The sequence below is a fragment of the Balaenoptera borealis genome (assembly GCF_965194805.1).
Source record: "Balaenoptera borealis genome assembly, chromosome: 11".
Taxonomy (NCBI): domain Eukaryota; kingdom Metazoa; phylum Chordata; class Mammalia; order Artiodactyla; family Balaenopteridae; genus Balaenoptera; species Balaenoptera borealis.
This window is the reverse complement of record NC_138868.1, coordinates 55,547,012-55,562,034: the sequence shown is the minus strand read 5'-3', so window position 1 is coordinate 55,562,034 and position 15,023 is coordinate 55,547,012. Positions and strand designations below refer to the sequence as shown.

The 15,023-nt window shown below is 35.7% G+C and overlaps 1 protein-coding gene across 2 annotated transcripts in view; it reads right to left on the bottom strand.

The window, feature by feature from the left end:
* The window catches only part of ACER3 (alkaline ceramidase 3), a 193,276-nt gene that overhangs the window by 44,812 nt on the left and 133,441 nt on the right, over window positions 1-15,023 (bottom strand). For both annotated transcript variants that reach the window (XR_014231781.1, XM_082343393.1), the window contains exon 6: window positions 12,664-12,699. Coding sequence is in view for 1 of the 2 variants with exons in the window: in XM_082343393.1 (XP_082199519.1) it covers window positions 12,664-12,699 (36 nt within the window). In the remaining variant the exon portion in view is untranslated. The remainder of the gene's footprint in view (window positions 1-12,663; window positions 12,700-15,023) is intronic.

The following is a 15,023-nucleotide window of genomic DNA, read 5'->3' as shown; positions in this document are numbered from 1 at the left end:
ACAATATTCATTGCAGCACTATTTACAATAGCCAGGACATGGAAGCAACCTAAGTGTCCATCGACAGATGAATGGATAGAGAAGACGTGACACATATATACAATGAAATATTACTCAGCCATAAAAAGAAACGAAATTGAGTTATTTGTAGTGAGGTGGATGGACCTAGAGTCTGTCATACAGTGAAGTAAGTCAGAAAGAGGAAAACAAATACCGTATGCTAACACATATATATGGAATCTAAAAATACCAATGGTTCTGATGAACCTAGGGGCAGGACAGGAATAAAGATGCAGATGTAGAGAACGGACTTGAGGACATGGGGAGGGGGAAGGGTAAGCTGGGACAAAGTGAGAGAGTAGCACTGACATATATACACTACCAAATGTAAAATAGATAGCTAGTGGGAAGCAGCTGCATCACACGGGGAGATCAGCTCGGTGCTTTGTGACCACCTAGAGAGGTGGGATAGGGAGGGTGGGAGGGAGACGCAAAAGGGAGGGGCTATGGGGATATATGTATACATATAGCTAATTCATTTTGTTATACAGCAGAAACTAACACAACATTGTAAAGCAATTATACTCCAATAAAGATGTTAAAAAATATGTGTGTGTGTGTGTGTGTGTGTGTGTGTGTGTGTGTGTGTGTGTGTATATATATATATATATATATATAATTTTTGGTGTACATGTTCAGGGATTTCTACTGGGCGTATGCCCAGGAGCCAAGCTGCTGGATCATAGCATATGCACAAATTCAAGTTTAGTAGTTTTTACAAACGCTTTTCCAAGGTGGTTATACCGATTAACACTCCCACGTGCAGTGTATGAGTGTTGCTTAATATCCTTGCTAGTCAGCCCTTGGTACTATAAAGTCTTTTTTATTTTAGCCATTCTGTTGAGTATGTAGTGGTATTTCATTGTGTTCTCAATTTTCATTTCCATGATGACTAATATAGATTGAATACCACTTCATATGTTTATTGGCCATTTGGATATAATCTTTTGTGAAATGTCTCATCCATTTTTCTACTGGGTCTCCTACTTTTTTTTATTGGTTTGTAGGAGGTCTTTACATATACTAGTCTTTGCTTGATTATACGTGTTGTGAATATCTTAGTCCACTCTATAGTGTTATGTGTTCACTCTCGTTATTTTGTCTTTTTATGACCCTAAATTCTTAATTTTAAGATTAAATTAGTGTTGTCTGTGTCTTGTAATAATGGTATAGCTATTTAATTTAGGTATTCGTTAATGTCTGTAAATGTGTTTTATAATTTCTTCCATATATAGGTCTTAGACATTTATGCTAGATTTACTCCTAGGTACTTTATAAATATTTTTAGATGGTTATCATAAGTAGTAATTTTTAAATGTCATTTTCTACCTGTTTGATGCTATTATATATAAATACAACCATTTTTTTGCAAACTGCTTTTATATAATGTGACTTTACCTTTTAAAATCTCTTCTAATAATTTATTTGTAGAGTCTTTAGGTTTTCCCTATATACATTTGTATATCACTTGTGAATATTTACAGTTTTGTCTCACCTTTTTAATTCAATAATTTTCACTTCTTTTTCTTGCTTAACTGAGTGGGCCTGGTCCTCCAGTAAAATATGAATAGAATTGGTGATAACAAGTACTGCTATCTCATGCTCAGTCTCAAAGAGAAAGCTTTCAATGGTTCATCACTAAGTGTTACACTGAGTGTAGGATTAAAAAAATATTTTTTTTAATAATCTTTATCAGATTAAGAAGCCCTTTTTTATTTCTAGTTTGCTAAGAGTTTTTAAAAATCATGAATTAATATATTTTATCAAATACTTTTCTGTATCTCTTGAGATAATCATATAATTTTTGTCCTTTAATCTTTTAATATAATTTTCTAATACTGATTAATAGTCTAACCAACTTGATACTCCTGGGATATATCTAATTTAGTCATGATGCTTTATCCTATTTTTGTTTATATTGGCTGATTTGGTTTGGAAATATTTTGCCTAGGACTTCTGCCTGTTATTTTAACTCTTTCAAACTCTCCTTATTGGTATTAAAGTTTTGCTTGCCTCATACATGAGTTGGAGAGTATCTCTTCTTTTTGTTCTATTCACTATGAGAATCTGCGTAAGATTGGAATTATTTCTTCTTTTAATGTGTGGTAAACATTCTAGCAAAGTCATATTTGCACACAAATTTCTGACTACTGATTGAACTACTTTTCATTGTTTATAGGACAATTCAGGTTTTGTATTCTCTAAGTTTCTACAGGTTATACTTTTTTAGGAATTTGTCCATTTAAAAAAATAAAAATGAAAAATGTAAATTTATTGACATAAAGTTGTTCATAATATTCAATTAACTTTTTAATGTCACCAGGACTTGATGTGATATCACTTTTTCATTTCTTCTTTTTTTTAATATTTATTTATTTTTTGGCTGCGTCAGGTCTTAGTTGCGGCACATGGGATCTTTCGTTGCGACGTACGAGCTCGTTAGCTGTGGTGTGTGAGATCTCACAGTGCACGGGCTCATTAGTTGAGGTGCACAGGCTCTGTAGTTGTGGTGTGTGGGCTGCAGAGAACATGGGCTGATTAGTCGTGGCACGTGGGCTCTCTAGTTGTGATGCACGGCCTCAGTAGTTGTGGTGCGCAGGCTTAGTTGCCCCGTGGCATGTGGGATCTTAGTTCCCCGACCAGGGATCGAACTGGCATCCCCCGCACTGCAAGACGGATTCTTAACCACTGACCACCAGGGAAGTCCCTTCATATCTGATATTGTTTGTGCTTGCCTTTTCCCCTCTTGATCAAATTCACCAAGGGTATGTTAATTTTACTTGTCTCTTTAAAGAAGCAACTTTTGGCTTTGCTGATTCTCCCCATAGCATATTTGTTTTCTGTTGTATTCCTTTTTGCTTTTATCTTTCACTTCTTGAAATATACATTATATCTTTCCTTTTTTAGCCTTTTTTTTCTGGTACACACATTTTAAGGCTAGATATTTCCCTCCAAATACGAATTTTACTGAATCCAAGTTTTTTTTTTTAATGTAGCCATTCTTTTATATACATATATATATATATATTTATTTTGGCTGCTCTGGGTCTTGGCTGCTGCACATGGGATCTTCGTTGAGGCGTGTGGCATCTTTAGTTGTGGCATGCGGACTTCTTGGTTGCGGCACGTGGACTCTTAGTTGCGGCATGCATGCGGGTTCTAGTTCCCCGACCAGGGATTGAACCTGGACCCCCTGCATTGGAAGCACGGAGTCTTACCCACTGGACCACCAGAAGGTCCCCCAAGTTTTAACATGTATTTATTTTCATTGATTCAATTCAAAATATTTTCCAATTTCTATGATTGGAAATTTCTATATTTCTTTGATCTATATTATTTAAAATTATATTACTTAAATTCTAACATAATTGCATTACAGTCAGAAATTATATTCTGATTACAATCCTTTGAAATTTGTTAAGACTTACTGTATGAGCAAGTATATGGTCAATGTTTGTAAATGTGGAAAAACAAAGTGCTTCTGCAGTTGTTGGGTGCAGTATTTTACATTTGCTCTGTAGGTTAAGTTTTTTAATCAAGTAGTTTAAATCTTCTATATCTTCTTGAGTTACTGAGAGTTGTGTATTAAAATCCCCAAAGATTATAGATTTTTCTATTTTTTCTTCTAGTTCAGTCATTTTTTTTCATTATATATGTTGAGGTATTATATATATTAAAGGTACATACAAGTTTTAAATTAATACAATTTTCTGAATTGAATACTTTTAATACTACAAAGTAATCCTTCTCTACCAATAGAAATACTTTCCCCTTAAAGTCTATTTTGTCTGATATTAAAATAACTATACCATATTTCTTTTGCTTAGTGTTTGCATGGTATATATTTTTCCATACTTTCACTTTCAACCTTTCTATACACTGATGTTTTAGGTGGACTCTCTTATAAGGCCCTGCTATGACTCCAGCCTTCTACTTGTGGTCTCTCTATTAAATGGAATCCAACAAATATGTATTGAGCATTGTACTAGACCCTGGGGACATCATGGTCTGAGTAAAGGGTTAACTAATATCCAGCCTGGGATGATGTAGGCCTGGCTGCGTATGACCACAAGTCTTCCAGCCTTGAATACAACAGTTAAGATAAATGGGGAATGTTGTGTCTGCTTTTGTTGTTGTGAAGGACTGTACCTAGGTTGCAGGCTTGGGGCCTGCATTAGAACAGTATAAAAGATGCCTATTATAAAGAATGGTAGGGGAAAAAAAAAAGAAAAAAGGGGCTGTAGCTTCTGCATGTTACAGTGACTTCCACTACACTTAGCTCTCATCCCTGGCAGATGTACACAACTTACGTGGATGAAAGGGCAAAAGAAGCTGTGTATAAGGATAGCGCTGAATCTCCTGATGAGATGAAAACGTTACACTTGCTGTATCCTCGACCTAGTATTCTACAATAAAGCTAAGTAAACACAGTATTAGATGAAAGCCTATTAGAGACTGATTGCCCACCTCAATCAATAATTGCAGCCATGCTGCTATAATCGTGAACAAGAAAGGCACGACCCCTGCCCTCACTGCAATTACAATCTAGTAAAGAGAGGTATAAGTAACCAGGCAGTTAAAATGTAGTATTTTAACTCTATGACAGGGATTGAACAGAGTATTTTCTAAGCACATAGGAAGGCCACCTAATCCAAACTTATGCAGATCAGAAAGACTTCCATGGACTAGGGATGTAATGTACAACATGAGAAATATAATTAACACTGCTATACGTTATATATGAAAGTTGTTAAGAGAGTAAATCCTAAGAGTTCTTGTCACAAGGAAAAAAAAATTTTTTTTATTTCTTTAATGTTGTATCTATATGAGATGATGGATGCTTACTAAATTTACTGTGATAATCATTTCATGTTGTATGTAAGTCAAATCATTATGTACACCTTAAACTTATACAGTGCTGTATGTCAATTATGTCTCAACAAAACTGGAAGAAAAAAAGGACTTTTTGAAGGATTTAATGTTTAATTTTATAACTGAAGTATTAGTAGGACAAGCATTATTAATAATAACAAACATTATTAAGAGAAGGTGGAAGACAGTAATGGTCATAGCTTACATTCTGGGGACTAGAAAAAAGTAATGCTGTCTAGAATATATTGTTGGAGAGAAGAGTGGGAAAAATGAAGTCAGAAATGTAAGCAGAGGTCAAGCCTGGCTTTTCAAGTCATGTTAAGGAGTTGGACTTTATCTTAAGAACAATGCAAAGTCAATGAAAGTTTCAGCAGTAGCTCAAAATGATCACTCATGTATTAGAAAGATGTCCCTGTCATGTTAGGAGGAGAATGAATTAGGAGGAGGTAAGACTGATGGAAAACAGACCACTGACAAAGTATTGCAGTGACCTAGGTGAGACATGGGGCCTGAACTAGGGTAGTGTTACTGGGAAAGGAGAAAAATGGATAGATTAGGGAAATATTTAGGGCTTAGACTGATAATTAATTTGATATGGGAGTTAGTATAAGTTGGGAAAAATCAATGATGGCCTGGTTTATGACTTAGGCAGTTGGGTGCATAGTGAAATTGTTTATTGTGTTAAAGAATAATCTGAAAAGAAAGACAGGGGATAAAAATGTTGACTTCATTTCTGGATATGTTTCGAGTTTGAGGTGCCAGTTAGATATCCAAGTGGAGATCTCTAGCAGGAGTTGGGTATCTGGGTCTAAACCTTAGAAGAAAAAACTGAGCTGAATTAACAGATTTATGACTCATCAGCATAGAGAAGTCAAAAGAAATGGATTGTTCAGGGAGTATGTTAAACATAACAAATGCTGGATAAGAACGTATGCACTGGAAGTGCAACGGGGGTTTTTCAAATGAATTTTCTTCTCTTCACAAGCACCTCTACCCTATACATTCTGATTCTCCCCTAGGAATCTGAAGCAGACCCTGCTAGTGGCCTACTCAGTATCTATTCTTGCCTCTGTCTTTATAGAAGACTGATTTTATTAGGCTGGCAATATGTCCAGCTATAAAATCTTGATTTCCCAGGCTTTCCTGGTCTGAGTAAAGGGTTAACTAATATCCAGCCTGGGATGATGTTAGAGGTGTCCACATAATCTTTTTTCTATGCATATTTTAAGATAAGTCATTTTTTAAATAAAAAGATAACAGAATACATACTTTTCCACTCCCTGCAATTTTTGTCTAAAAATATTTTTACAAGGAATTTTCATATCTTTCCATATTTAATAATTTTTTCGATCTTCGAACTCCAAAGACTATAAAAATATTATTAGTGTTTTCTCCCTGCTGAAGCATCATAGAAATATGCTGTGTGTAAACTGAGACCTGGTATTTATCCTTAAGGAGCCTACAGCCTAGGAAAAAAGCATGTTGTGTTTTTGTTTATCAGTAAAATGAAAAGTATCTTGAGCAAAGTAGAAAAACAATTTTTTGTTCTGTGACTTGGCATTAAGATGCCTGTGTGGAAAGATTTGAAGATAGATGAAACAGAGAGGTAAAAGAGGGCAAATTAAGTGGGATGGGGCTGTAGTGTGGGACCTTGGAAACTGTAGATATACAATAATTATTTTGATAATGAGGGAGACTGACTTAAAATATTTCTTCAGAGCTAACATTCTCCACTAAGGAATAGACTCATTCCTTATGGTCTATTCCGTGGATTAAGTCAAAACATAGAGAGGAGTTCCAAATAACTGACCAGTTTATTTTCTACCAAGTATTGGTCTGGCCAAAATGTTCGTTCGGGTTTGTTCGTACGATTTTACGGACAAACCTAAACAAACTTTTTGGTCAACCCAATACTTATTGAACACCGACTGAATGACAGCCATTGGATGAGGCATTCATTCATCATTCAAAGATGAAAAGACACCCTATTCCTGACCTCAAAGAGCTCAGTCTAATAAAGGAGAGACACATGTAATCACATATCTAGTACTTGGATCTGGTTTCTAAATTCCATTCTCCACTCAAAGAAACCAAGCCTCCATGGAGATCAGGCCTGGAGCAGGGAGAGAACAAGATGAGCCAAGAACATCTTCTTGTGCCAAAAAGTAAGAGATATTCAAAGAATGATGGGAACAGGTCAAAAGGACACAGACACCGGCCTGAAAGTGCTCCACTTGCCAAATCTGAGACAATTTTTACACCAAAATAAACCATGATAGTAACAAATCATAACTCATTGAATAAAATAGGAATACAAGAGAGAGTCCATAGAAATAAAAATAAATAAATTCAAAGCTTAATAATTAAGAGTATTTTCGTAAGTCTCAGAGTACTTTACTACAAAGTTCTTATTAATTATGAAGGGACAGAGAATAACTTTACAATGGAGAAGTCTAATAGACACTATCATAAGTCATCATGCTCCAACAGGTTGACAGTATACTTTCAAGTGGTTCAGGTGGAAAAGTTCTTTTTATCGTTCTTGCAGTCTTTCTGTAAGTTTCATATTGTTTAAAAATAAAAGATATTTAAAAGATAAAGAAAGAATTCCATACTAACCCGCTAGAATAATTATTAGCTTCACATTGAATGCCCAGAGGGAGCTCAAGTCTTTCACTCTAGGAGAAAGGCACTCAGCTCACCTGTGGTCACGAACAGTTTATTAGGGTGGGAGATCAGGTAGGGATTTGTGGATAAAGCCCCAGTGAGTGGGAACCTATGGTGGTAATAGGTAATGGGATTTAGGCATTTGGAGTTTGTAATGGACTCATTCAATTGCCCAAACATAGTAAAGAGAACCTCTACCAGAAAAAGCCAAGGGCTGCAGTTGGATTCTAGATTTTTCTACCACCCGATTACTGCCTCAGTATATGACCTTGTATAAGTCACTTCATTTATCTTAGCCTTGGACTCCCATTTGTAAAATGAAGGGACTGAACTAGGTGACTGTGGTTTCATATTTCTATAATCATAGTCAAAATAGGGATGTAAGAGGCATTTTATTTTGGGAGTTAATATATAAATTATTCTCATATGATAAGGATAAAAGGTTGGTGCTTCCTACATACTTAGATGATAGTTTAAATAGTAATAAGCTAAATGTAGATATTACTTTTTAATTATAAAACAATTTCATAAGTCTCATAAGGCAATGTGGTCTATTGGTAAAAACATAGTTTTTGTAGGTATATTCAGAACCGGTTTAAAATTTTAATTCTGCCCAAACTATACAGCCTTCTAATCCATCCTACATACAACTGCCAGAATTATCTGAAACAGATATTATAATCTTATGCCTCTGTCAATGGCAAAATCATAAGTTTCAAACTCTAGCATGACAGCCAGTGATTCACAATTTGGTTCCAGCCTTCTTTCTCTTCTCGTGTTCTGCAGGGTCTCGTATTTAGCACAGGATTTCCCAAACAGTCCCCCAGAATACCACCGTGCTGAGAGATATTAAGAGATATTCAATAAAAAAGGGTTCCATGGTCAAATAAATCCTGCTCAAATGTCATTTCCTATGTGAAGCCTGCCTGAAATCCTTCTATAAAAATTACTTAATCTCTTTTGATTCCCAAAGTACTTCACTTATATTTGACTTTGGGCAGTTTTTTGAATTGACAACTGAATTGGGGTTTACTTAAAGTAAACCACAGCTATACCTAAGTTTTACATATTCAGTCTTCACATTTTTCCAAGTTCATTATTGCACAAAAATATAAATAGTATTTTTCATTCTTTTGAAAAACATCTGACAATAAATTAGATTCCAAAGTAATCTGCTATAAGGACATATAATATCATAAAAGCAATATGGGCTTTGAGGGAAAAAAAAAAAGATCTGGTTTCAATTTCCAGTTCTGCCACTAACTAGTTGAGAAACACTGGGCAGATTACTTAACCCTTCTGACTCTCAGTTATCTTACCTATAAAATGAAGATAATTCCTAAACAGGTTTGTTGATATTTTAGTAAGATAATGAGTGAGTCAATCTATATAAACTATATGAAAGAATATATAATATTTAGCACATAGTAGACACTAAAAAAATCATCTTCTTTTCCAAGTGTGCTTATACAGTAGTTTCCTTCTACCCTAATTTGTAATAAAATGGCACAAATGAAACATAATAGAATTTTAAAAAATCTACTTAAGTTCCTGTTTTTCAAATTGTTTACATAGTGTTCTTTCTTGCAAACCTTGAAGGTCAAATTAGAAGGGGTAGTAATAAAATACTGGTATGTCACGTCTAGAAACAATCTCTCGGAGACATCTACTTTGGCAAGAAGATTTTAAGCAACAGTACACTTTGAGACATTAGATGAGATCTCATCTGAGATATTCAACTACTGATTTGTCAATTAGCTACTTTAAGAGGGTTCAGTAACTTCTTAAATGTTCTTTTAGTCTATTCTCATGCATGCTTTTCTTTTGTTTTCTTGCTTAAGATATGTTGGTGTTTCTATTGAACATGACAGCTATGTGATCTGAGTATTATCCTTTGCAAGGCCATCAAAATGAATAAATGGCATTTGGCTCTCTTTTGGAGATGTTTGGATCACCTTGGATTTAATACAGTAAAGTAGAACTGTTATCAGTATATTCTCCCTCAGGGAAGCTAATCTGGTTAGCAAGACAATCATCCTTGTTGTGACAGATATTTTTAATTGTACTATCACTACTTATCTCTCTAGCTCAACTCAAATATCTCCTTTTAGAAGCTTTCCATGATCATCATAGGCAGAAATTTATGCACATCTTACTAAGTACTTTTAGTATCACACAGTATTAGTATGTTTATTGCCTTGTGCTTTGCATTACCTTATATTAATTATTTTTATATAATCCTTGTGAAATAGTACCTTTCCTTGGTTTGAACATTTTACAGATGAAGATACTGAAGAATAGGTACAGCAAGAAATTTTTCGGTGGATAACAAAATGGCAAGAAATCGAGATTCTGAACTTCAAGAAATCAAAGTGGTAAGAAATCAAGATTCCAGTCTTAATCAGAGCTCCTTTAGATTAGACCACATTGCTTTTCCTTCCTTTTCCATTATTTTTAAGATCTTGAAAAATATTGTAAATCCTGTCACAAATTCCAAAACAATTTTCTACTTACAAATTCTAAAACAATTTTTCTAAGTTTCTACACATAAAAATATCAAGTTACCTGAAAGAACTGAGAGTAATACTCCAAACTTTGACAATTAGAAGATTCTCAGAAAAAGAAGTTCTCTTTTCTTAAGAATGATACCCAGAAAATAATTAGGGATAGATTTTTTTTTTAAGCCTTACGTATAAATATCAATAGAAAGTATCAATTCTAATTACTTAACAGACCAGCATAGGATACTCTAGATTAGACATTTGAGGCAAAGTTCTCTTTAAATAAAACTTTACAAAGCAGCGAGGAATACTATTGTATCAAACTAGTGGGCTATTTTCCTTAACTTGTTCTTCAGTACTAGAGTAAGTAATAATTTAGCTACATGCACTAGGTGTATTTTGTAATCCTATTTTGAGTCATCTAAACGGACAGACTGTGCCCTTGCCTACATTAGTACTTCTTTTACATGTTTATTACAAAACGTATATACTACAAATACGTTTTTACAAGTCAATCTTCCTGACCAGATAGTGAGTTCTTTGAGACCAGCAGCAATGTCTTATGTGCTTTAGTATATTAATATTAGTTAACATTTACTGAGTGTTTTACTATGTGCTAAGGTTTAAATGCATTATTTCATTTAATACTCAGACAACTTTAGGAGATTATTATACCAACTTTAGAGATGTGGTCTATGAGCTCTATAAGAGCAAGAGACCTCATTATTTCACTGACTAGTATATCACCTGTGCCTAGTACAGCACCGGGCATACTGAAGGCACTTAAAAAGTGTTTGCTGAATAACGAGGAAACCAAAGCTCAAAGAAGTTAAGTAACTTATCCAGAGTATACTGTGAATAAGCAGAGAGACTAGTTTGAATCCAGGTCTGCCTCACTTTAGATCTTAAAAGTCTGTGATCTACTGCCTCTTTACTTCCAAATTCCAGCTCAAAATTTAGTAATGAGAAAGTACACAGTAAACACATGATGAATGAATGAATGAATGTCTTACCTTCAGATTGCTTATCCACTTCACCCTAGTATTCCTTTACTTCTTCACTTCCCTATCCTGATTTTTAATCTCTAAGCCTAGGATATAAGCCATAGCTATAAGTTTTCATCCTGCCTACCTTCCTATCAGCATACACAGATATCTTCCCTATATCTTCCCTATACACAGAGAAGAAAATATTTATTACTGGAAAAACACATGGAAATTGCAGCATGAAAAGTTATATGAATAGTTTGTTCCTTTTATTACATAAACACAGTGTCAAATAAGTCAAAAACACAAAACAGAAAACTGAATGGTAATAAACTTAGAAAACTTAACTCCAAATTTCTAAATTTTGTTCTTTTGTGGTTATGATTTTTCTTTCTTATAAAGGCAAATAAGAAGCTTATAAAAACTGAAGTATTCTTCACATAAACTTCATTTTTTACACTGTGTCAACAAGTATTTCTAATAAAGGGGTAAATATATAATGACATCACTTCAAGCTATAATAAACAGGAAAGTGAGAATGCCCCACCCCCCATAATATCTACGTTAGTACATCTACTTTCAGCTGGCCTGTGGAAAAAAGCAAGGCACAATAACGTGGATTTGGAATTTATTTCTTCAAGAAACAGATTTCAGGTGGTTTGTCTAGTTTAAGTTTAAAAGATTATAGGAACATTTACTTTTTTATATAAGCACAAAATATTCTAAAAGTACAAGGCCTCTAATCCTCCTGAAATGTGTGCTTGTTTGCGTGCTTAGTTATTTATCCTTTATCTATCTACCTATCTATCATATCTATCTATCTATCTATCTACCCTGCTTTGTTAAAAGAATGATGACAGGGGTCAAACAAATCTAGTTACAGCCCTGGCTCTGTCCCTTAATAACTGTGTAACTCTGGCACAAATTACCTAATATCTCTGAGCTCATTTCCCTTAAAATGTAGACAGTAATTCATAATTTGTAGGACTGCTGGGGAGATTAGAGTCTATGTAGTAATAAGCATAGTGACCAGGCACATCATAGCACTCAATAAATAAGAGCTCTCTTTATTTAGGGTCTGATACTTCATTTTACTCTGGTTTCATTCTAGGATGCACTTAAGTTATTATTTCTTATACCAAAGTTTCCTATGTTTGTTTCCCTCAGTATAAATAACCTCCCACCTCAAAAAACTACTTAAGATATGTTAGACTGAACATTCCTTGAGTATTTTCCCCTTATCTTTTCTAGAAAATAATGTCATAAAAAAGACTGTTTACATGTGCATGTGTATAATGCTTCCTGTTTTTGTTTTCTGCTTATAAGAGCAATGCTGCACCTGCGTGACTATCTACCAATAGCCCGTGGGGCCTGGGCATTGACTGTTCTTGGTATATTCCTATTTTGCTTACATCTGCTTCTGTAGGAACTTGTTTGCAATCTCTGTTTTAAACACTGTTCTTTCCTAAAACATCTACCATTTCACTTACAGAAGTTGTATATGCATATAATTTACTAGAAAAGGAAAACACAAGGCAGGTTAAATAATAAAATGTGTAATAATTTTTAAAAATTACCTGATGGAATATAGGCTCCTTTACCTTAAGGTAAACCTGAAAAATATTAAAAGAAATACATGTAAATGAAGTGCATTACAAAGGGGAAAGAAAACCTATTCCTGCTACTCTGCAAATCTCAAACGTCTCCTGCTTCCTTAGTCTTGCTTCTTAGATCTGACTCCAGCCAGGTAAAACCAACCAGATTAGGTGGCATGCCACAAAAGGGCTGTTACCTACAGGTGGGGGTGCCCCAGTGCTGGCTTCATCATGGTAAACTAAATGTTTCAAAGCTGTTGTGGATTACTCTGGCCTCTTGGCCTCTGCATCAGCATCAAGGAGAGGCAGAGATGCGTGGATAACTCATGAGGGCTGAAGAAGTTATGCTGACAATTCCTGCAGCAGATTTATTCTACAGCAGCAAGAATGCTGGACTTAAGAGACAGGAGCTAAATTTCAAACTGCCACTTAATTGCTACATGCCTGAGCAAGTCACTTAACCAAAAGACTCACTTTTCCTTATCTGGATAATGGGAATAATAGTGGTGAGCAATAATAAGCCAAAATATGTGCAAGTGTCTAGCGCATAATATGTGCTAATAGGTGAAAACATTTAAAACAAATTTCTTGTCCTTTCTTCTGCTTCTGAAAACCTCTAACTCATTCACCTAGATACACAAAAGTTACACAAACCTTAGTTTTAGGCTCCAGTGTCATGTGGGTGATTAAGTTCAATGCCTACTTATTGCATGCATTTATTGCCCTATAAGAGTACACCTTTACGGACTTCCCTGGTGGCGCAGTGGTTGGGAGTCCGCCTGCCAGTGCAGGGGACATGGGTTCGAGCTGGGGTCCGGGAGGATCTCACATGCCGCGGAGCAGCTGGGCCAGAGTGCCACAGCTGCTGAGCCTGCTCTAGAGCCCATGAGCCACAGCTGTTGGGACCCCTGTGCCTGGAGCCTGTGCTCCGCAGCGGGAGGGGCGCCGCAGTGAGGGGTCCGCGCACAGCAGCGAAGACCCAATGCAGCCAAAAATATATTAATTAATTAAAAAAAAGAAAAACAGTACACCTTTAAAATGACATGGTAGAGAGGAGTCAAAATTTAAATCATAAACCTGAAAATGACTCCCATCACTTGCAAGACAAAGTCCAAATTTCAAAGTCTTCCATAATCTTGCTCCAGCCTTTCTGCTTGGTCTTATTCCTCCCTTCTTGTCTCTTTCTCATCCTAGGCTCCAACAAATATGCTAGTTTCATGCTTCTGTATCTTTAAACATGCTGTGCTTTACTTTGTTCAGAAATCGCCCCCTGCTGGTAAACACTCATCTTTCCAGATTTAGCTCAAACTATACCTCTTTCTTGAAATCTTTTCTGACTCCTTCTCTGCTTAGCAGAATGCATCACTCATTCTCCTTTTCACCTGACTGTCCATATATAAACTTTACGGCATTTATTAGTTTGTTTCTCTCCCCTACAAGGCAATCATCTTTTTGACAGAAAGGACGGTTCTTATATATCTCTACAGTCTCATTTAATGTAGTGCTGATCTCGTAAATTTTATGTAATTTTATAATTTGTCTATAGAACTTCTTATTCCTGGAGGAAGTTCCCTCACCACAGAAAGAGCAGATTATTTCCTTGAAGCACCCATAGAGCTTTAATAGTAAGATGTGTAGGGGCTTCCCTAGTGGTGCAGTGGTTAAGAACCCACCTGCCAATGCAGGGGACACGGGTTCGAGCCCTGGTCTGGGAAGATCCGACATGCCATGGAGCAACTAAGCCCGTGTGCCACAACTACTGAGCCTGTGCTCTAGAGCCCGCGAGCCACAACTACTGAAGCCCTCGTGCCTAGAGTCCGTGCTCTGCAACAAGAGAAGCCATGACAACGAGAAGCCTGCGCACCGCAACGAAGAGTAGCCCCAACTAACCACAAATAGAGAAAGCCCGTGCATAGCAACGAAGACCCAATACAGCCAAAAATTTTTAAAAAAAATTAAAAAAAAAAGTAAGATGTGTAGGAAACATTTCAGTAAGGCAGAATGCTTTTAATCTCTGAAATTTATTTTAAAATACGAATTTTCCTTTACATAATTTCAGAATCTCATTGTTACTGATAAAAGAAATGCAGAAGGGCATGCCTCTTAAAAGCATTTTTTTTTATAAATTCTTTTTTTTTGCATGGTTTTATTATTCGTTATTGGTTTTTAAAAAAAAAAATTAATTAATTAATTAATTTATTTATGGCTGTGTTGGGTCTTCGTTTCTGTGCGAGGGCTTTCTCTAGTTGCGGCAAGCGGGGGCCACTCTTCATTGCGGTGCGTGGGCCTCCCACTATCGTGGCCTCTCTTGTTGCGGAGCACAGGCTCCAGACGCGGAGGCT